Here is a 22,622-nt window from a genome sequence, read left to right as displayed (position 1 = left end):
CGTGGATGAGATCCGCGGGAGATTTGCGGCGAGCCGTGCATTGATGCGCGCGCGTGTCGCACGCGTGTCTATCGTGCATAGCGCAAACCATCCGCTTTCGATATGACCGCGGCTCCTTGCTCTCGATAGTTAAAAGCTGATATAATACTCGGTATTTGTGGCGTAAAGTGGACTCGAGACTGCGGAAAAGGAAGAGGGTGCTAAGGATAACGAACAAGAGAAACGAAGATAGAAAGAGGAAAGACGGGGAGAGAAATTGCTCGTAAGAGAAGTGGAAGGGAAAGAGAGAGAGAGAGGGGGGAGGAAAGGAGGGAAAGGTAGAAAGAGGGAGAGAGAGAGGCAGACAGAGAGAAACTAGAGAGAGTAATGATCGTGACGACGGTCGTGCGGACAAATGAACACCTCGGCACAGCGTTTGGGATATTCCAAGTAAGTAGCAATGCGCAACGCCAAGTTGTATTATCCTGCGGAAATTGCTCGCATTGATATATACGCGTAATTTTAAGTTTAAGACTATTACTTCGGAGAAGAAAATTAGTTTCTCCGCGGCAACAAACGACGCAATGTAGAATGAGGATTCGAAGCTCGACCTCGACGAATCTTTTCAACCGAATCAAAAATAGAGAGATCGATACGTCTCGTCTATCTAGCATACCAAACATGCCGAGGAAAGTTGGGGGCTGGTAGGAGAAAACTTTCGAGGAGAAATTTTTCCAACGAGATTTTTAACTGAACCGTCGCTGTGATGCTGCGACTACTTGTGATGCACGTTTCTTTCTTCCCTCTCCTCTTTCCCCCTTTCTTCTTCGCCTTTTTTTTTTGGCGCGCTATCGCTTTACGCTCGGGAAATTTTATCGCCGGTCATTTTTCAAGCCTGGACCATCGATGGGGATCATGGAGGCCGGTAATGGATGCATGCGTACCGCCTAAGCCAGCGCATTTGGTGCGAAATCCAACACGCGGTTGGCATCGAATCGACCGATCGCGCGGCATCGCGTACATACATCGCGTATCATGCTTAACGATAGCTTTCACGTTAAAACTGCCGGAAAAGGTACGACCGGCCGTGATAAAAAAGGCAAAAAGAAAATCCTAGGCCAATATATATTGCTATCGATACATTAATGACCGAGGAACTAAGTCCGATTTAATTTATTAAATAAGTTTAAACGCGTTTAATTGCCCGACGTGCGGCAATTGTTCCGTATAATTTGAAAAAAGTTTTTCTATTTCACTTTGAAATTGCGCTTGGCGGCGACGTTAGCAGCGCTGTCGATATACTTGAAGGGTATGACCTCGAGATTCGCCCGACCCATTTTTCAGGATTTTTCAAAGCGACCACTTCTGTTGTATAAAAAATACAGAGCGTTCATTTTCAAGTCTTCAATTTTAATGGCGCATTAACGAAGCAGTTTTAACAGTCTTCTTTTTCCCGCCCCTTAGTAATTGCAGTAAAATTGCGCGATATACCTTGATTTCTCATTTTTCGCCCGTTTAAATATCCTCGTTTACGCTGAATCAGAGTGCCGAGATCGCATTCTTCTATTCTCCCCGTTAATTAAAGCCAGATGAAACCATCCCCGGACGGTCGGGGCCGATTAATCTTCACAGATCATACTGCCGCGCGCAATACCGTGAGATGGATTACATCCGACTCAAAATTTGTACAACTTCTTCGAGTCGGGTCGTATACCACGTCGATGTATAACATTAGCATTTATATGGGCGCACCGGCAGGATTCCGCGCGCGCGAGTGCCTCGGAAGCGAAATCCGAACGGAGCGAGATCCGACGGAAGAGAGAGGTGTCGCGAGCAGAAGCGAACGGGGTAAACGCGACGGCGGCGAAGGCAAATTCCGCACAGCTCGGGTCGCGTCAACATATTTTTCAGCGTCATTCCGGAATCAACGTCGGCGTCGTCGCGGCGACACGGCGAAGCATATCGAGCTTAAACCGCAAAGGGCAGAGGGGAGGAGGGCGATACCGGCATCTTTCAAGGCACGTGCGCAAAAGGTTGCATGAAAATTTGATTCTGTCCGGTATATCATCGACTTATCATCGCAGACGCGGAATAACAAATTCCCCGCACGCAAACCCTCCGCGGCGAAATTTTTCTATACGAGTTGCCGCGAACAAGGAGGACGCGCGCAGCCGGATTGTAATTTTACCAAAGATACATCGTCCGCGTCCAAGGGGGAGGCGATATACAGCATTTATATTAGCATTTATATAAGGGTAAAGTAACTACGCTCTTCCACGTACCTGTACCACGGGCCTCTACGTGCTCGGGGCAAAAAAGAACAAGGGAAAAATCCACGCCGTACGGATAAGTGTTCCGCGTTCCACGGCTCGCGCGATCCGCGCCGAAGCATTTCCGCAGACACGGAAAATTAAACAAGCCAGGGGTCACAGTTACGTATTCTCAACGAGAAATACATAAAGTTGGAAATATTTTATACAAGACGCTAGGTTTGCAAACGCGACATTAGGGATATTTATTCAAGTAACGGCGGAGCAGTAACTCCGTGGATTCTACCAACTTCGGTCGGCGAGTAGAAACAAAGGTTAGTCGTGAATAGAGCGAGCTAGGGTGAAAAGAGACGACGGGGGAACGTGTGAGGAGAACGAGCGGGCTACAGGGATGTAAAGGGTTTGGGGAAACGCGGCGTTACAAATAGCAGAGCACACAATTAAGTGGCTGCCAGACCGTGGGCCAAGTTTTCTCGGAAAGAGATTATCGGCTAATTGTCAGTTTCCAAAAAGCGTTCCTGAAATTACAGCTATATTACGATTACCCCGTAAGTTAAGTCCCCGGGATAATAGCCGGGGTTGTTGGCTGACTAGTTCGGTGCGCAGAGAACAAGAGAACGGAGCGAGCATACGTGCGTGTGTTTTAGGCGCGATAAGTTGCACCCTGTACCAGTGCATTATATTAACGTGTGCGCGCACACACACACAAACGCGGTTAGCTCTGTTTCATCCACACGCTCGCGTGTAAGTGACGAGATCCAGACGCGAGTTGTAGAAAGGCGGGGGCGGTTCGCCGCGCCGCCAGGCGTACAGTGTTACTTTATTGCTCGCGTCAAAGGCAATCTGCCCTCTCGTACCCTCCTCCTATGCTCAACCCCGTTTTCCTAACGCGGTACTTTGACGATCGCGAACACGCCACGCGGGCGTTTGTAGCGTGTATAGCGCCACAAATGCATTTTCGCGGTTTCACGTCGATAGCGAAATTGCTGACACGCTCGTAAAGCGCCGGTTTCCGCGAGATACGCTTCTCCGTTGCTCCGCACGCTCTTTTCCATCTGATCAGACGTGGGTCAACGACGTCGTTGTTTCGGAAAACAACGTCGCCGATCTGGGCCGGTGTTGCAGCATCCACAGAAAGCTCATAAGGAAATAAAAACTTTCGGACGTTTCGTTGCTCGAGGGGAGGGGGGGGGTGGGGAGGTAAGCAGCGGAATTTCTAGCGCATATTTCATCTCCAGAAGGCATATTTTATCGGGGACGACCGTAAGTTATTCGAAAGTTCGTCCGGCAAGTTTTATCCTTCGAGAATAAATCGCAAAAGACAAATCCGTATTTCCCTCTCCCCTCCCAACCGCTTCTCCCTCTCGGTCGCGTGACCCGGCGCGTGTAAACGAAGTTCCCGACAATTATAAAAGTTGCAAGAGAAGAGAGATGTGCGGGGAGGGAAAAAAATTATATCGCGCGGTCAATAAACTTCTCAAACTAAAAAAGCAATCTGTGCTTTGCCTCCCCGGGTCCTGTATAAATACGAGCGCGAGGAACACAGAAGAAGGGCGGGCCTCCATTTCCGCAATCAATTAAAAGCGTCGGCGAGACGTTCTCGAGATGATATCAGCGCCTTCTCCTATGGTCTCCTGGATCCTCGGTTCCCTCCGAGATCTACTACCGTGCTCGAATTATCGGCTGGGCTCGTCCTTTTTCTTTCCCATTTCCCCCGACAGAATTATCGAGGCGAGAGAGAAAGAAAGAGAGAGAGAAAAGGAGCGAAGGAAAGAAGAGAAAGAGAGAGACTACCCGAAACAACCACGGCTATCGCGAATTTACTCTCCCTCTTCTTACCGCCCGTTTAATTTACTTCATCGACTTCCGACCATCGGCGGCAGCGGCGGCAGCGCAGCCGATCTCCCCAGCCGACTATCAGTCCTCTAAATCAAATAACATAATTTCGCTAAGGCCGCCATCGGTAAGAGGGCCGATCCCTTTTCCCCGGGCCTGGCGAAATCCCACGGCCGAATTTATGGGGACTCCGTGGCCACGACATTCGCTGTTCCCGTCTTACACGTGTGCAAGGAACCCTACCTACACGCGCGCCTACGTCAAGTAAAGTAACACTCCTGGCACACTGGCTGAGATGGCTGTACCGCGACCTGCGACTTGTAGCTGCGATAAATTTTCCTCGGCTTTAACGGTGCTGCGCGCTGCCGCAGAACGGTATTTTCAATCCTTTATACAAGTAACAGAAAGGTGACAAAAAAAAGGAATAGTCATAATTCAAGAACGACGTACGGCAGACGACGAGCGGTGAGGGATTTCGGTCGGCAAGAATGAGGAGTCGCGCGTATAACAAAATGGTATAGAAAACTTAGCTCATTTATTTACAGCTTCTATTACAGGGGTAACAAAAGCCTTTTAAAGCGAGCCAGTAACTCATAATTAAATTACGTAATGGATCGCCAGCCAACTCCGGTATAAAACAATATCTTCAATCTTGTATGAACAATGAAAAATTTAATATTGGAAATGATATAAATCCAACGCGTTTAAAACGAGGCAAAATTTTGATTTTTATGCGGCTATCATTATTGATATTAAAATCTTATTTCGCCGTTTATTGTTGCACGTAATGACTTGCGACCGGCTGTAAAAATGCGTGTGTTGTCTGTAAAAATAGATGCGATACGCCGGGCTTTCGGAAAACGCTCGTGGCAGCGAAAGCGAAGTTGTAACAGATTCGTAATTAAATTTCAAAATAGATTGCATTCCACCGAGGCAGAATGACATTTCCAATCTTTTATGAGGAGAAGACAATCCGAAACGCGAGAATGACAACGATTTAGTATCGAATGCTGAATAAAACAAATGATTTTAATCCGACGAACAATGACGATATTGATACGTTAATTACTTCTCGCAAGCACCGTTATTACCGTTACATAAATTCGTCACTTGGGAAAACAAACATTTTTGTTTACAAAAATGGATCGGCCCTATTGTTCGACATATCGGGTTTTTAAAGAAAGAAAGAAAACAATGCGAAAGCGAATGCGAATGAATGCAAACTAGCACCAGATCCATAATTAAATTTTAAAATCGAGCGCCGGACATCTAACTGGTCAATAAAACGACAATTCGAGTCTAGCATGAGGAGACACGGAATCCGAAAATAACAACTCGGTATGTTCGTGTTCAACGAACGAAAATTGTAATTTAACCACAAAGATGAGATTGAAAGAAATTGTGGTTTTTCGCAATCACCGTTAATAAAGCCGTTGTTAATTACGCGTTAAAAAAATGTAAATTTTACATTCGAATTCACGGTATGTCGTATAATGCGCGGCACCTTACAAAAGAATATCCCGAAGGTGAGTGCGAAAGCGAGGCTTTAACAGGCTTGTAATGAAAAGCCGAAGTGGATTACGGTCCACTCCCTCGGCATAGAACAGCTCCAATCTTTTTATAAGCTCCAGAAAGTTTAAAATTGAGACGGAGCACAATTGCGGACGTTTGTCCGACAAAGAGAACATTTAATTCCGACGCGAAAATCACCTTTTCCATCAGTATCGGTCTTATAATCTCTATGTGAATTTAGCGCTGTCACGAAAGTACAAATCTTGATTAATATAAAAGGGATCTTTCTATCCGTGCAATATGCTCGGGCTTGCGAAAAAAAAATCCGCCGAAGGGAGAGGAAATTTGTAACAGGCTCGTAATTAAATTACGAAATGGATTGCCGAGCATCCCCCTCGGTCGATGGCGTTACGGCCGTTTTGTGCTCCGTTCATCTCTCTGTTGGAGCTTTTACATTCGCGTTACACGAGTCCCGCGATATCCGGAGGGCATGGGCGCGAGAGCGCGAGAAGATCCCCATTATATTCTCGATAACCGCCGCGCGAGTAGCGTAGCGCCAGTGTTAGCGTTTATCCAATTTTTAAGGATTAAGCCGGGGTTGGAAAGCAATAGGGGGATTGAGCCGCTAGAGCCGATTCTCTTTAGAAATCGGCGCGGGACGACGCAGCCTCGGTCGTGCACCTCGTTTAGAGCCAACCATCGAGATCGTTTTCCCAGTTCTGCGTTCCCGTAGTTCGGTGGCGCGTATCAGCCAAGTGCCGTCGCGATAAAGGGCATTAACGATAGAGAGACGGCCGAACGTAGTCGCCGCGGTGGTCGCTGACGCCACGGCCGTTTCCACGGCTGTTTCGCGGCGGTCCGCAGAATCTGTGACCGGGGCGGCTATAATTTCGTAAGTTAAGGTCCCGAGGATCGAGGTTTGGGATCGTGCCGGGCACGACAACTTGGGCCGATGTCGCCGAGGCCAGGCGAGGAGGACACTTTCGGCGGTAAACTTCGCTCGTATATTACGCGAACTCCGCGGTAATTGATTTTGCACAATCGCGTTAAACTGAAAGTGGGTTTCAGGCACCAACCACCGCGCGATATCCTCTCCGGCAGCCGTGGATGGCTGCAACGTTGCGCCCATTACCACTCATCCCTTTTTCGCCAAATCCAGACGATACCAACTTTTTCCGATAATTATCGTCGTTTCGCTTGGCGCAAACTGCCACGCGTTGATACTGTCATAAGCATCGTGTTACGATGATAGTTACTATGCCGGTTACGAGCAACCTAGCGGACGAGTAATGGCAAACCTGCAGCCGCTCTGTAAATTACTTTTGGCATAACAGATATCTGCCCTGTCGGCGTCCGGCTTTTTGTTTAATTTACAGTGCCACCAAGTTCATAATTGCGAGCATTAATCTTTCATCGCCGATATCGCGCTTTTTGCAGGTTGCCCCGACCTAACAAAGGGCACAAAACGGGCACAAGTTTTGCCCTCGCTCGACGTCGCTCTTTATTCTTTCAGTCGGCGTGAGATAGCGCGAGCGGTGATCGATAATTACCATCGTTAGCGACGCGATGACACTCCGGCCGTTATTTCCATAAAAATATTAAGACCGGGCTGAAAAGCTACACTCGAAATACTCGCCGGTAGTAAATTAGCGCGCGCGCCACGCACATCTTTATTCATTATATTTGACTAGCTATAAAATATAATTTATCGCCTTGTTCTTTCAGCGCCATCGCAGACTCCACTCGCTCGAGAATCGATTTCGAATTTTATTACGGACTCGTTGTACATGACTGTTCGTTGTATACCCCCGGCAAGTTTATTCCAAGCGCGTTTATTAAAACGTATAAAAAAAATATATAGAATTTACATTCTGTCCCCCCGGTGCTCTCTATCCTCTATTTTCCGAGCGGGACCATTTATTTTACCGTGAGTTTCCTTATTCTTCGAGCGGAGGCGTCCTCGATCGATCGAAGCGAGGAGCACTTTAGCATTTTGATTCTTCCGCCTTTTGTGCGGTCTTGTTCAAAGGCGTGACAGCATTGAGAATCGATACGACGTCTCGTTTGTAGTCCTTAGCGCGTTTAGTTTCTTTGCCGCTCGCGCGAAACGAAAAGTGACGAAAATATGAAAACAATAGAAAGACAACGAGGGGGAAACAGATAAATAATCTCTCCACATTTATTTCAATTCGCAAACTGATTCACGCTCGAGTTCGATCGACCGAAGGTGAAGAGAGTATTCTTCCCAAAGGGATACTTTTACCCCGAGTGTAAGGAACAAAAGTTAATTTCGACTTACACACACACTATCAAACTCGGAAAGTTCATCATGGCTTCAGTTTACGGTGCAGCAAAGTTTTGTGGATCTTTGTAAAAGGAGTGATTGCAGATTTCAGTTTCTCTCAGTCTCATCGAACTCCAAGAGTACACAAGTGTACATAAAAAAAGTATACAGAAAAATGACTTTCATGAAAAAGTGATTACGAGTCAGTATGCCACTTTGACAGCACTGTACGTTAACGAAAAATATTTTTTGAGATACAGCGTTAGTGAAGCAAACAGGGAGAGAGACTGCAGCGTTGCGCGCGTATTTTTCACAAATAAATCGACTGCATTTCCGGCATTTTAAACCTGAATTGCTGTTCACACACAATTTACAGCGCTCCATTTCCCAGCTCGCAAGCCGTGATCGCATCGTGCAATCAGCACGCGCGTTCCGTGCGCTCCGCTTTCGAATTCTTGAACGATTGTTTAGGATAGATTCGCGAAAGAACGAGCATCCCGCGTTCTTGGAATGCCCGGAGGCAATTCGTGTAATGAAGGAATACAAAAAGATCTTGGGACGTCCATCTAACGATACAACCGAGGGTTTTTCCCTTGTCGAGAACCAATACCCGCGTGTTGCATGTAGGTACGCGACCGTACCGGAGGCTTGGGAAACATGGGCGGGATAAAATTCTTCTTGTTACGAGATTCGATTGAATTCCTGGTCACCGTCCGTAACAATATAGTCAGAAAATTCGATATAACGAAAATCAGGTATGACAAATTTAATTTTAAGGTTCGACGGAGAGTTCACGTTGTAAAGTGATTTCGCTGTAGTTACTCGAGCGGTTGCTCGGAAAGCGGTTCTTTCGAAACTATCGCGGGCTTCGGCGGGAGAATCGAAGGGACGGCATGAGAAAGAGCAAGAGGAGGAGGAGGAGGAGGAACAGGAGAGACGGTAGCTTTATCATCGACCCGTTCCGGACGTCCTCGTCCCCGTCATCCCTCGAGCCACCACCGTCGAGCACTTACGGAGATGAGTGGCCGTGTAAGAAACACGATAAAACCGTGGGAGGCGACGTACAAATTTCTCCACCGTGCGAATTACGGGATTCGGAAGGAAGGAAGGATACGTTCCGTCACGTTTCACCCTCGCTACTCCCGCTCGCATACGTGCACACGCGCGTATACGAGGAGCCCAGGGTAACCTGCGCGGGGTCGTGAGCGTCCATATTTAATAAAGCAACGCGTCCTCACCCGCCAACCGCATACTTTTCCGCCCCCGAGTAATGCCTTTTTCCATCTAACACGAGCGTTTCCACGTTACCAGCGCGACCTCGCACTTTCGGCTTTTACTTTAAACCTCACCGTCCGCGCTCTATCCGTCCGCTCTAGTACCTTCACTTTCGCACGTTTTCCGACCGGATTAAAAGAGAATCGCGGCTTGCCAACATCGTACGATCGTTTGCGGAATCTTCCAAATCCAACATTTTTGCAGGAAAGGATCTCGTTAGGTTAATTGCCGGGCTCTTAACGTTCGTTAAGTTTTTATAACAGCCAGTCATCGATTAGCAGAAAAGTTCCGGGAAGAATTGCTTTCAATCGCGCGTTTTACCATCTTGGCGAAAATGCCCGAGTTATTATTTTAATTAAGTACCGACCCCCATCCGCTGCAGAAATTTCAGTTGCGATCGACGAATCAATGCGCCACGTCGTAAAATAAGATGATAATGAACATTCGAAGAGAGATGCGAGAAGAAAGAAGACACGTTGCTTTTTAAGAGGGAAATTTCACCGGACGGAACCGCAAACGGAAAAATTCGTTTCACGAGGGGGCAATGTATGTTTTCGCGCAGTAAGCATATTTCTCCAGTATGTATCTCTCACGGAAATATATTATGTTTATCGTGCCGTAGCGTTCGCCGGCCTGAGTCCCTTTCCCGCACTTTAACCCTCGTTTCGCCCTCGTCCTGAACGCCTCCGTGGCACGATACAGCCAGGATTACCACGAAACTCGGTGAAACGTCTCCAACTCTCATCGAATAAATAACAGGAGAAATCCGGACGACTCTCGACTCGGAACACGTCGTATTCGCGACGTCAGTCGTTTTCGCGGCAAGACAGAAAAGCCGCACGCGGATAAACAATGGACGTTGGAGGCGCTTTGACGCCGAATTGGCGATGATGCGCTTGTCAGTGCGAAATTCGCCACTACTAACATGCAAACGTACTTTGTCACTTACCCCCTTTGTCCTCTGTCTTGGGCTCCGCGTCGCAGACGCGCCACAAGTCCACTTGACGTCGAGCGTAGTTGCGATCCTAAACAGATGTCGAAAGGTAAAGATAAATAAATATCGACGGGAGGCAAATTGCACAGTGACGCGTATGTGTAATAAAGTTACACCGTTCGCTGCATATGTATATGTGTAAAATGTGTCAAGGACTGCGGCATCGAAGCTACGTATGGAAATTCACTCGGTTTTGTGCCGCTTGCGGATTAAAGAGGACCTGTCGGGTGTCCCTTAGTGCTCGTACTGTTTGCCACAAAGCGCACGTACACCTAAGGTAATATTATCATAACACGTTAAAAGGGTACAAGATTTAACGCTAGATTACGATCGATCTGTTTTTCTTCAATTTGCGCCGTGTTTGCGCGGTGCAACGTAAATCTATTCATCCGTTGTGGGCCTATCCATCCACATCCGAAGCCGGGACGTGAGATTTGCAGGCGGCGCGAGCCCGCAATTGTCCAGATCCGTTGCTACGAATGTTTAGAAAACATTCCGAAAATGTGCGCGGACTATTACCCCCTGTTAATAGAGAAAACGCGGATATAACTTTAGCCGGTCCGGAAATCAGAAAATCCGATCGTATCCAAGCGGCTTTGCTTGTCGCGCTTAAATCGGTGAATAATTTAAATACCGTTCTTGTGCGCATACCTATATATTATCGACGCGGTAATTACGTTTTCGCTCGGTTCCGTCCTTTCGTGTTTCTTGCACGCAAAACTTTATCCACATTACATTTATTCGCCGATAATTGAAACCACCCATTCGTTTCTCGCATATCACGTTATTACACGAGAAACCGTTTCGCGTAAAAATACAAGCATCGTATCCAGATAATTTTAATAATACAAATTAAATATATCTCACTCAAGTAATTTGAGTTCACGTTTTGTATATATTTCGAAAATGGAAAGCTTGGCTTTCGTAAATACATTTTGATGTTATCTAGAAATTTTACCGTGGAAATTGTTAAAAATTATATTTTTAAATGCATATAACGCTACTAACGTTTGGATTCGTGTTACAAATTGCTTTTCGAGTATTAATTGTTTAAATAAAGTTTACTCGGGCGCTTTCCAGTCGGTTGTTCATAGAAGATAATTTTCGACTGGTTCTCCAGAGCCTTGGAAAAGTGTCTCTTGGAAAATAGCTCCCCTTTAAATTAATCGGAGTTCGAGGACACACGGGAGCCACTATGATTGATGCGGAATTAAATTGGCATTTGTTTTAACGAAAAAAAGTATTCCCCCCGTCGATAGCTTTCGCGCGAGATGAGATGAAACGTCATTTCGCCGATTGATCTATTTTAATTGGTTTCACTGGTAATTAAATACACGTGATGATTGTTCGATGAGGATTTGCCCGACAGCTTGGAAGTCAACGGGCGTAACCATGTAACGGGATTAACATGATCGCTTTTATTTGCTCCTGCCTCCGATTTATTTATTCTCCGACAATTTACTGGATTATAATGCGCGGTATTACGAGTTTTAAGCCACTTGGGATTCTGCTGGTGTAGAATGGAAGCTGCACTTTCTAGAATTGATAGGACTTCCTTCGTAATCCGATACGCCAAATGCGTTTATACTCGATCAAAAGCCAGACACGCATAGCGCACTGCGATATACATAACTACTCGATCAACGTCCCGTTTACGGGCCTAACTGAAATTATTAGCGCATGATAATCAGCAATTTCGATCGACAGAAACTCTATATAGGCAATTCATTTCGAATGGAGCTAATTACTCGAGTCCTAAACAATATCTCGTTTTGTATAAAGGGTGAATCACAGCAGCCGTGAAAATATGGCTGATATATATCAGACGGCACAATAGCATTGTATGTCGATATAAGAGAGGAAAGGTATTCGCATTGTCAGACGTGGCCAATAAATGGCAGGGCTTTGTCACCCGGTGCTGTGCCAAGCCCGCGAAAAAGTTTTACGCGCGACAGGTGTTTCGTGACGTGTATTTCCACGCGAGCCATTTTACATAAAATGGTTTTCTTATCTTGATGCATGGTTATTTTGCATAAACGGAGAAAACTTATGCAAGGATATACATACATCGGCCGACGAGTCTGTACATATTTACCAAGCTGTTAATCCAAATTACGGCGTCAAAGGCTTTCGTAAAATCATTCACTTTCCGTCTGTGCTGAATAATTGAACTTGGAAATTTGGCCGGCGGAAGATCGAGCAGCGGGTTTGAAATGCGCCGTTTAAAGCGAACATAAATCTCTCATTATTTCAACGGTATTACTTTCAGCAAACGAGATGTTGGATAGTTTATGATTCCTAATTAAAGTGTACCGCTTAAATGAATCAAGTGTATTGCATATTGCACCAAGTCTACCTCGCGTACACTTTGCACAATTTTCCATCAGCTCGAACTAATTAAAACGAAGCGAAGCAACGTCGAAAAGATAAACTCTGGCGGGCTCTTACGGAACGATACACATAAAAACGCCATTTTGCCACAAAGTTATATTCCTTCGTGATGTCGCGAAACGAAGAAGGAAGAAAAATACAGTGCATTATATACATCGCCGAGCACCAAACTTCACGAATAAGTGGAGCATGGATAAAAGCAAAGTTAGTAAGTGTATAATTAACAACTCCGTTAAGAGAGTTCAAACTCGAGAGTATTCAGAAGTGGAAGTAGCAAGGATATGGGAACATCAGCAGGCCAAGAGAGCGTGAGACATAAGCCCTCTTACAAGAATGAATTTAAATTCAAGCGATAAAACGCGCGATCAAACTCAAAATGACATAAACTGCCAACAATCGCAACTCTCAATAGGAATTGTATCATTATATCGTATCATTCTTAAAGAGTTTCTATTAATCTAAACCCAAGTTTACTCAATAATCATATTATTCAAATGTACATTCAATCTTTGCGCCAAGACATTTCAATCGCAATCTCTTATTGTTACACGAAAATAATACAACGTACATTTTGCTAAATACATAACGTACGAAGAAGAATCCACGGTGGTAGACCGTAGACTCTGTAGCTATAAACCAGAGCATCGTTATGGGGGGCCTAACTCGCACAGCAAGGGATACAGCGAGCAAAAAATAATAATGGTTTCGCCAAGTTGGCTGATTACGTTGAAATTGGAAAGTGGTTGTCAGACCCTGATCATGCAGTTCAGAATTAATTACCTCGATTAGAGGATGCCTGTCATCGCGAGAGCATTTCTTGCGGCAGGCTCGCCCCCGGGGGGAAAGCAACGACACGACCTTATCTACCTCGAAAGGTCCAACGTTCGATCCATTGACTCGTCGAGACCCTAATACGACGCACGGAACTGACGTCGGCCGATAGGTCGCCCGTGTCCTAGAATCGGGCTCTGATCGACATCCCGGTATGTACATCCACCCGAGACAGACTATCCGTTGGCAGACGGCACATACGCAAACGGCAGGCAGCCGCTGTCGACGAGACGACGCTTTAAATCGGCCACATTCGTTTTCGACGTTACGTCCCACACAATTCCTATCGCTTCCTTCCTAATCCGAATATCGAGCTCGAGATTTCTCGCCCAAGTTTTCATCATTTTCACATACGTATATTCAGAACGCGTTTAAATTAAAAATTACAGTACAACTTTTAGAAAAATTAACATTACGGAAACATGTGTGAAAGAATTGCAAGTTTATCAGTGTATTATTTAAACTCGTATATATTTTCGTCTAAATAACTTCTTCCCACCTTCGTTCCTCCGATATAAAGATCGTGTCTAGCGTCGGATGATGTGAGAGGAAGGGAGATAATGAGATAGTCACATTTCACGGCAAATGCGCGACAAGAATGCTACCATTCGTACTATAGATCCACTTTGCCACTTCTCTCCCGCGGGACGCGACACCCGCGTCGTGGCACGATCGATCAGAATTAAAATTCGCGTCCGGTCGCACCTTTCTCCCGCGCCGACCATCGCCCTAATGCTTCTCGCCCTCCGAGTAATTGGCGTTCTCTAATGCCCTTTCGAGGTCACTTATGTAAGTAATGCGTGACCTCATTTCTGTCGTTCCAGAGATGTAAGGAATGATCACGTGGATGATGGTCGGGCTGCTTCTGGCTGCGGAAACTTGCGGCAGAAACGTCCTCTCCGGAAACGAAAACGGAAACGGAAAGGAGGAGGAGGAGGCGAAGCGGCGGGAGGATCTGAAGGGCGTCAGCGCGGACGAGGAAGACATCTATCGTGGGTATCGACGCTGGACCGTCGAAAAATGAACAGAAACGTTCGGTAGAGAATAGATAGAGAGTCGGTACAAAGAGAAGAGTACGAGGGGAAGAGAAAAGAGTCAAACGAAATCCATGATTTACTCGGCTAACTCGAGTTTATCCCAACTCACCGATCCTGCAGTCGAACGCCACTAATCTCCGAACTACTGCTTATCCTTCCTACCAACTCTCTCTTTCTCACCTCGCACGTGTACCACAGCCCTTCCTGTCGACGACACCCCCTTACTCGTCGTCGTACAAGGCGCATTCACCATCGCGAAAGCTCTTCCACTATCGCTACGGTAAAAGCACCGCCGTAACTTTACATTAACGAATTTAGCTTCTGCCACATAAGACGCTTGTTCCGGGACACCATTCCAACAAAGTCATCCCTTTTCTGGCACAGTCGGCTGTTCAAACTTAGTGGTTTGGCTTGTTGTTAACTTTTAGACGTCTAGACGGCTAAATTCGTTTCGTCCCTGAATGTATTGTATGTTGCCTTGAATTTTCTTTCTCTCCAAATAGAATTTCCGTATCTCTACGGCACAACGGTGCAATTAAGAGTTAACGCTCGCATCTTCGCCCCGTCCCATCTCGATTGTCCCAGTGACGCACTTACTCAGCTCGACGCTCTTTCTGTTGCAGGTCTAACGTGCTACACTTGCGTCAACGTCAGCGATAACCAGGTATCGACGACTCCATTAAACGTTCCCTTAAGAGTCCCGTAATGACTCTATCGTGCCCGGTCCAACCGCAATTTTCTTCAACTCTGTGGATCGTTCCGCTATCGATTTCGGTTTATTCTAAACTTCCCTTGTTGCATTTCGCTTCATTCCTTTTGCAATAACGGTCTTATCTCCAATCCCTTTCCTCTTTCTTTGCAGAAATACGCAGCAGTTTACTCTATCACCCATTAATTCGCAAATGTTTCCAGAATATTCACAAACTTTTGAGAGAACAATACAATACACGTATATGTACAAGCTAGTTTTTCATTTATTATTCCTTTTCGTTAGATAAAATAATTCTTTCCGGTTAAAAAGAATATGTAATGAATATTGTACAGCTAAACATATTTCAAAATCATAAAAATAGCACTTTATACGTTTCCAGTTACATTCTCTTTGTATTCATTCTTTCATGTAATGTTTACACAAAAGAATTTATGCAACGTCTCGAAAATATTATAATTCCTCGAAAATGATTCCTGTACGTGCTTTCTCTCTTCAGCTTCGTCATATATCGAGAAATACGTGGTCGATATTGGCAATATAGATTTTGATTCTTTATATAAAGATTTCTCATGAATGCTGCTATTCCTATTCTTGCAGATGTGCAACGAATGGGCGATAGACACACCGTGTCCGGTGGGCGGCCGTGATTTTTGTCGATCGCTGCACATTTTGGATAGCCGGGGAAAAAGCGTCTTGGTAAGTATACTTTTTTTTTCATTTGTTCCGCTTGTAACTTTATCCCTTACTGGAAGAGGGACGAAATATATAAATTTTGAGTACATCGTCGAGTAGCTGACGTATACGTATATAAATATAAAAATACCTATATTTTTTGTATTAAACTTATAAAGTTTTCTTATGAAAAATTACGGGGCGACAACCCCCTAGCTCGACATATTTCATTTCAAAGCTGGATATCACAGAAATTATGAAATACATCAAAATTATTTCAAGTAAATCTGTACAATGTTAAAAGATAAGCAAACTATTTAAAGCTTGAGTTGCTTGTAAATTCAATTGCACTGTCAAAATTTTTTAACGTAGAACAAAGTCCCCTATTATGAGATGGGATCCTAATATGAGATAGCGGAGTTTCTGTTAAATTAATAGACATCATCAGTTGACTCCACTATGAATTTATTGCTCTTGGAGCGAATCTGTTTAGTGGAAAATTCATTGTTAGGTTGTGTAATCGTTGCGAAAAGAGATTTGTGATTGAATTTGGGTGTTGAAGACCTGCTGTCTCATATTAGAAACCTACCTCGTAATAGAGGACTTTCCTCTTATATTTTGAAGTGCAACATATTTTCTCTTATACGAGCATATATTTTGCTATTCACAATCTTAGCGAGTATGAAAAAGTATCAGTTGCGAACGTTGCCTTATCAAGGGACAGTCGCGCTTTTGAAACGAAACGAGAAACCGCAAAAAAACATTGGGGGAAGGGCCGGGACACGAACCGACAATAACAAATCGACTCTCGCGATCGAAGTAAATTTCATTACCACCCGGACCGTAGTACACGTACGGTCAAATAAAATCAATTAAAGGTTATCGTATGTGGCTAATTGACTTACATTAGAGGGATAATCGATTTTCGGGCTATTAATGAATGAAGTTACGAGAACGGATTCGGGCCTGGACGTCGAGATGGATAGCCCTCTCGAGCTTAAGCGCTTCTCCAGTCCAGTCGATGTACCAGCGGATGAACTTTGATGGAACTTTCCACGCTCCGACGCTTGACGACGATAATGCGCGATAATCTAATATCGCGCATTACCGGCGACAAAACTAGCTATCTAGTTTAATAAGTTATTTCCAACTTTGCAATTAAAAATTAACATTATGAGAGCACTGAAGACGCGAATAAAAATTCTTTACGCCTCCGTTTTTTCCCCTTCTTTTCAACGTTAACTACTTGGAAAATATTTGCGCATTATATTTCTCGTGACTGCGGACTGGATTTGTCGCTGCTTCCAATGGCGAGATCGAAAAATTCCAATATCTACAGAATCTCTGTCTCGTCGCGCTCATTCACGCGTCACCTCCGCTTCCTTCCGTTCCAGGTAAGGAAGAGTTGCGCCAGCAGCGAGGAATGCGGGTCAGCGTCTGTCGGTTGCATTCCCATGGACACGCAGCAGGTGCGAAATAGCGAATTTTGTCGTGTACCCGGAGGGAGGTTTCTCGAGCAATTCAAACGAGGCGAAAGACAAAAGAGCGAGGCAACGAAAACGCGGAGAGAACGGGGGAAAAAATAGGAAGGCAGGAGGGAAATACCGACGGAACCGGGTGAAATAAATTCGGTTATTTCGTTTCAGATTTGCATAAGTTGCTGCGACCTGAGCTACTGCAATATCGAGTCGCCCACCAACGCCACCAATGCGATCTATTCCCACAAACGACGCGCCAAGTCGAAATCGAAGCGCAAACGGCCTGGCAGAAACGGGGTCGATGCGGCGACGCGGCTCTACGGATCCAGCTTGCTCTGGCTTCCTGCCTCGCTCTTCTATGCATATCATTGCTGAGGAAGCAGTAACACTACTAACCGCACACGCGAGGCGGACAGCGCGGAAATTGCGCGCGGGTCGCACGCTCGCGACGGTATCGCCGCGCCGAACGGCGTCAACTCTCGCCGATCTCTCTCGATCGAACGTTCTTTTCTCTGTGACTCTTCTCCTTTTCTTCAAGTAGTACTCGCCTAAATAATCGACACCGCCGTCTAATTCCGACCAAGCTCTCTGACGAAACTTGTGCGGAATCTATAAACTTCCTCCCGTGTGCTCGGATTTTTCCGCGCCGAGCTGATCTCGCGGGGCGACTTATCGTCCAATGATTTGGAGAGAAAACGCTATTCTTCTATTTTTCGTACTTCTCGTTTGGCATCTTCGTCAGCGTTATCTTTAATGGAAATCGCAAATTTTGACATACGTCGTATACGTCGATTCAACTCGTGCTACGAGCACGGCAGAGAAACGAGATGTTCGTTTCGGGAATAAAGCGTCCGTAAGGAATTGTTTGGGAGTAGTTCCAGAAGAGATTGAGAGGGACGAGATCCGTAGAAAGAGCGGTCGAGGAACTTGGCGCCTTTCCGCGCTGTCCGAAACGTTTATTAATCGGGGACTTTCCGAACTAATCGGGTCCCCCGTGATGGCAAAAGGAATTGTTTTCTCGTCGTAGTATCGGTAGTTGCTATTGCCTCGAAGTAGATGGAACTTAAGGCACAAGGAGTACGCGGTCGAAGGAGACTTGAGGAAAATCGATAGATCCGAATTCGTTTCCGGCAAGACGACAATCTAGACACTGTGCAATAAAGTCGACTACTAATCACACGAACATGTGCTTTATCACGACGATCTATAAAATATATCCTCTCTGCTTACTCAATGCTCTTTCACAAAATCAAAAACCAAATAAGCTACATGATTCAAAGTAATTAATTTAGAGAGTATAAATAAAATTAAGCATAAACACAGTATATCAAGATATAAAAAAAAATTAATTAAACCGATCTCTCTCGTGATATCGAAATATTTGGCGTACATACATTTCATTTAATTCGATGGAAAATCGAACGGATAAAATTACTTTATATCATGTGTGACTGGCGGTTAATATGTTGAGCGTGGAATGTTTGTTGCAATTAAGGGCATAATTGATCAAAGTAACCGTTAAAATTCGCTGCATCGAAACTTTCGGTATAAATTTACTAACGCTGCGGTGAACGTGTAGCACCGCAGTTTGTAAGTGATGCACCAGAAGCGAATTCGAATTATCGACAAAAATTATCCACACATCTACAAAACTTGCCTACTACAGACTCTTTAACGCTACTATATGATTAACGACTACATAAATATATTACGATATAGATACTATACATTGTTTCGGCATGTAAGAATACTGTTGGTAATGAAATAAAGAAAATTATACTTGTCACGTCCTTTCATTGCCTCTATCAAGGACTAAATTACCTGCCCTTTCATGTCTACCTCATTCATTACATCTACTTTATTCATCTAAATAAATTTAAATAAACGCGAGAGACTTTTAGTTTGCTCATTCCATTAATTTTGATTTACAGGTTTTGTGGCTTTGTAAAGCGGATTAAACCCTGGCTTGCGGAATATCGCAATTTTCGTCGAACAATACCGGCTCCCCGCAAATAATAAAATAAATTGAATAAATTTACTCACCGAAAACGTAGCGCCGCCGCAACAACTCCCACCATCAGCTGTTCCATCAGTGTTAATTTCTGCTTGAAACGCTCTAGCCTCGAGTCCATCAAGTCACATGGATACGAGTGGAAACCGCATTTAATTGCAATCGCACACACCGACGAACCCTTTTGTGCACGCCGTATCATCTTCGATACGTTCCGAGATTGATGGGCTGTAATGACATCCCGCATATTACTAATTATTCGGAGATTATATCTCTTTGAACGAGATATCATTATTTCTTTACTTTTCAACGTAATCTTCTACGTTATATTATAAAAATTATTTTAATACTGTGCCACTCGTAATACATAATGCACAAACTATGTTACGTACAAAATTAATTATTAAATAATATCAAAAGATATGCGCCCATGATCGATACAAGTATTATACAAACATTACCCACATTGGCATCGCTGACCTCGATACAAACCGGAATTCAACTATACCATTACGCGGCCGAGAAAATGCGGTTAATTATGCGCGCGCCAATTAACACGCCGTAACGATCGCCCGCTATTACACCGTTGTTCATTTTCGACTAATAACGCTGGGCAGTTTGATTTTGAATCGATATGACTGAATTTCACAAATTACTCGAATGTCGCGCAGTAACGACTAATTAGCGTTACTCACCTTAATTGATTCGCCATGGCGGACCGGCCGTTTATCCACTCACTGCTGCCCAGCAAGCGTGAATTATGCGGGAACACGGCAGATTGCACCATCTCAATGCGTTGTTACTTTCAAAATGCCTATTTTCACGTAGAATGTACTTTTATGGTGCAGACAGCGCAAAGAAAATTTTCCAACGTCACGCATGGACATGTGTGAATGGAACGTGATGGCAAATTCACTTGTTATGATATCTGAAATAAAATGCAAAATCATAAGCATAATCATAAGTTAATTAAGATTGCACGAGACACCAAGACTCTCTAGTCTTGATGTTGTCTTGATTTTGTCTCAAATTTCGAAACATGATGAGTACATTTTTTATTAATTATCAAGATAATACCAAGACAAAATTGTTAAGACCTTATCAAATTTCTGAGGTTTTAAAAATCGAGATCGGACAAAACGAAACAAGAGTTTTGTTAAAATTCACTCGAGACCGAGGCAAGATAAAAATTTTCAAGATCAATACAATACTTTGACGAATATTGTCTTATCTGGGATCTCGTGCAACCCAATTAATATTATTCATTTCAGTGGTGGTTTTCTTATTAGGTGTAATAAATATCGGTCGGTTATACGTATTTTCACTCGAGTTAATTTAAAGTCTGATTGAAATTCAAATGTAACAAGTGACAGACGTTTGCAATCGTGATATAAATTACGCAGTAGTATTAATACTGTGAATTGTTGTCAAATATTTAAATTGATTCGCGCATTCTCTTACTAATATGACAACTATATGTACAATTCTACAACTTTGCTATTTACTATTGCAACTCTGTTTTGTGATTCTAATCCACAGAACAATTAAACAGCGATCGTGGCTAATAGAGAATATCTCAATCACTGCCTATTATCTCTGTGTACTTTGATTAATTCGTGCACATACAGACGCAACCACCACAACGTTAACTATTGGCTAAATATGCATTAACGCTACACAATATTAAGGATGCCAATTACTATTATATCTGTCAATTAACTCATGCCTGCAATATCATAGAAATAATGACTGCAACATTAATTGCATAACTACGTACGCATACGAAAGTTTAGCACTGCACAATGATAAAATTACCAATGGATTATGCGTCCCGCTATTAATTCATGCGTGTTAAAAATTCATGCACTGTTAGAAATTAAGAAATAACGATATTAATTTTTTTACAGTAGGTATTGTTCTGCAAAGATAATATATGTCTACGGTGATCGTGGCCAAAATGGAATATCACAATTACTGTTAATTACCACTTAACAGGTTTGTTAACTCATGAAGATACACATAATTTTTTACATGTGTCACTAATGCGGCCAACTACAGCTATTTAATATCTACTTTTCAGTCTACAGAACAAATGAACGGTGTATCGCCGCCGACGCGGAATATCGCAATCTCTGTTAATTACTATCTCATAATTTAATTAACTCATGCGCATGTAATTTTTTAAAACGTAATGCCTGAAATGCCGACTACAGCTATTTAATCTTTTAACGTATCAGAATAATTGGACAGCTATCGTGGCCTGCGTGGAATATCGCAATCACTGTGTTTAAAGGAAAGTCCTCTATCAGGAGATAGGATTCTAATGTGAGATAGTAGGCTTTCAACGTCCAAGTTCAATCATAAATTTTTTTTCGCAACAATTACACGACCCAGCAATAAATTTTTCACTATAGGGCAATAAATTCACGGTGAAACCAACAGATGATTATTAACTATAGCTATTTCTAATCAAAATAATTACGCAGGAATTGCGGCAAAGAATATCGCGATCGCTGCCCATTAACATTTCAAATGATTCGTGCATGTACCTGTGGAGATCTGAACGCTGCGATCGCACGAAAGTCATTTAATGGAATTGTCGCATTGGCGATGTAACATACCGTACTTGTATATACCATTTTTATTCGACCATTATTAATGCTACGATTGCATGAAATTTCCTTAATAGAATTATTGATAATAAAATATATTCGTGCGCGACGTAAAGGCTGGTCTACAATACATGGAGTAAGCTGGAGTAAGGAGTAGGAGTAAGGAAATAAATCCATTTTATTTCTTACTCCTACTTCAGCTCTTAGGCTTACTGTCGGTGAATCAAAATGCCATGATTGATAGCATTTTGATTCACCGGGAGTAAGCCTAAGAGCTGAAGCAGGAGTAAGAAATAAAATGGATTTATTTCCTTTATACTCCTACTCCTTACTCCAGCTTACTCCAGCTTACTCCATGTATTGTAGACCAGCCTTTAGACTTGCTTGATACTTTTCTCAGCATTATTCATACCACATTTTATTTTCGTGCAAGATCTAGTTGCGCGAGATTCGCTTGACGAAGAACTCACCACATTTGTACTACCGACGCGATGTACCGCATGCAACGGCGTGGCTTTTCGGTTAAACACGAGTCTATTGAAGCCTCCGGTTTCTTCAACGTTGTTTAACTTGAGTCTTGGCTGGGCTCATTCCCCGTATCTTTCTAAGGCTCGGTCTTTCCAGCGGTTTCATAACTTTCGAGCGTCTGCAAAAAAGACAAAGAATGAGTTAACTAAAAGGATGCGGTCCCTTTTATGCGCATAATGCATTATTTATCCTTACTTAAC

The 22,622-nt window shown here is 43.8% G+C and overlaps 1 protein-coding gene across 2 annotated transcripts; it reads left to right on the top strand.

Annotated features, from left to right (window-relative positions):
* Positions 1-294: 294 nt before the first annotated feature.
* LOC105566865 (ly6/PLAUR domain-containing protein 6B-like) lies at positions 295-19,061 on the top strand. Of its 2 annotated transcripts, XM_012021234.1 has the most exons (6): positions 295-429; positions 14,197-14,364; positions 15,033-15,073; positions 15,719-15,817; positions 17,188-17,262; positions 17,440-19,061. In XM_012021234.1, the coding sequence occupies exons 2-6, from the start codon at positions 14,208-14,210 to the stop codon at positions 17,644-17,646; spliced, it is 579 nt and encodes a 192-aa protein (XP_011876624.1). In that variant the 5' UTR covers positions 295-429; positions 14,197-14,207; the 3' UTR covers positions 17,647-19,061. The 2 variants fall into 2 exon arrangements, with proteins under 2 accessions (XP_011876624.1, XP_011876625.1); XM_012021235.1 differs by lacking the exon at positions 17,188-17,262.
* Positions 19,062-22,622: the final 3,561 nt, after the last annotated feature.

This window comes from Vollenhovia emeryi, unplaced genomic scaffold, assembly GCF_000949405.1.
Source record: "Vollenhovia emeryi isolate VEMERY1.0 unplaced genomic scaffold, V.emery_V1.0 DF939142.1, whole genome shotgun sequence".
Classification (NCBI taxonomy): domain Eukaryota; kingdom Metazoa; phylum Arthropoda; class Insecta; order Hymenoptera; family Formicidae; genus Vollenhovia; species Vollenhovia emeryi.
This window is presented reverse-complemented; position numbering and strand designations above follow the sequence as displayed.

Coding starts and splice junctions, on each gene's coding strand:
- LOC105566865 (XM_012021234.1), top strand. CDS start 14,208: ATGATCACGTGGATGATGGTCGGGCTGCTTCTGGCTGCGGAAACTTGC. Junction 15,074..15,718: donor TCAACGTCAGCGATAACCAG/GTATCGACGACT, acceptor CTATTCTTGCAG/ATGTGCAACGAATGGGCGAT. Junction 15,818..17,187: donor GCCGGGGAAAAAGCGTCTTG/GTAAGTATACTT, acceptor CTTCCGTTCCAG/GTAAGGAAGAGTTGCGCCAG.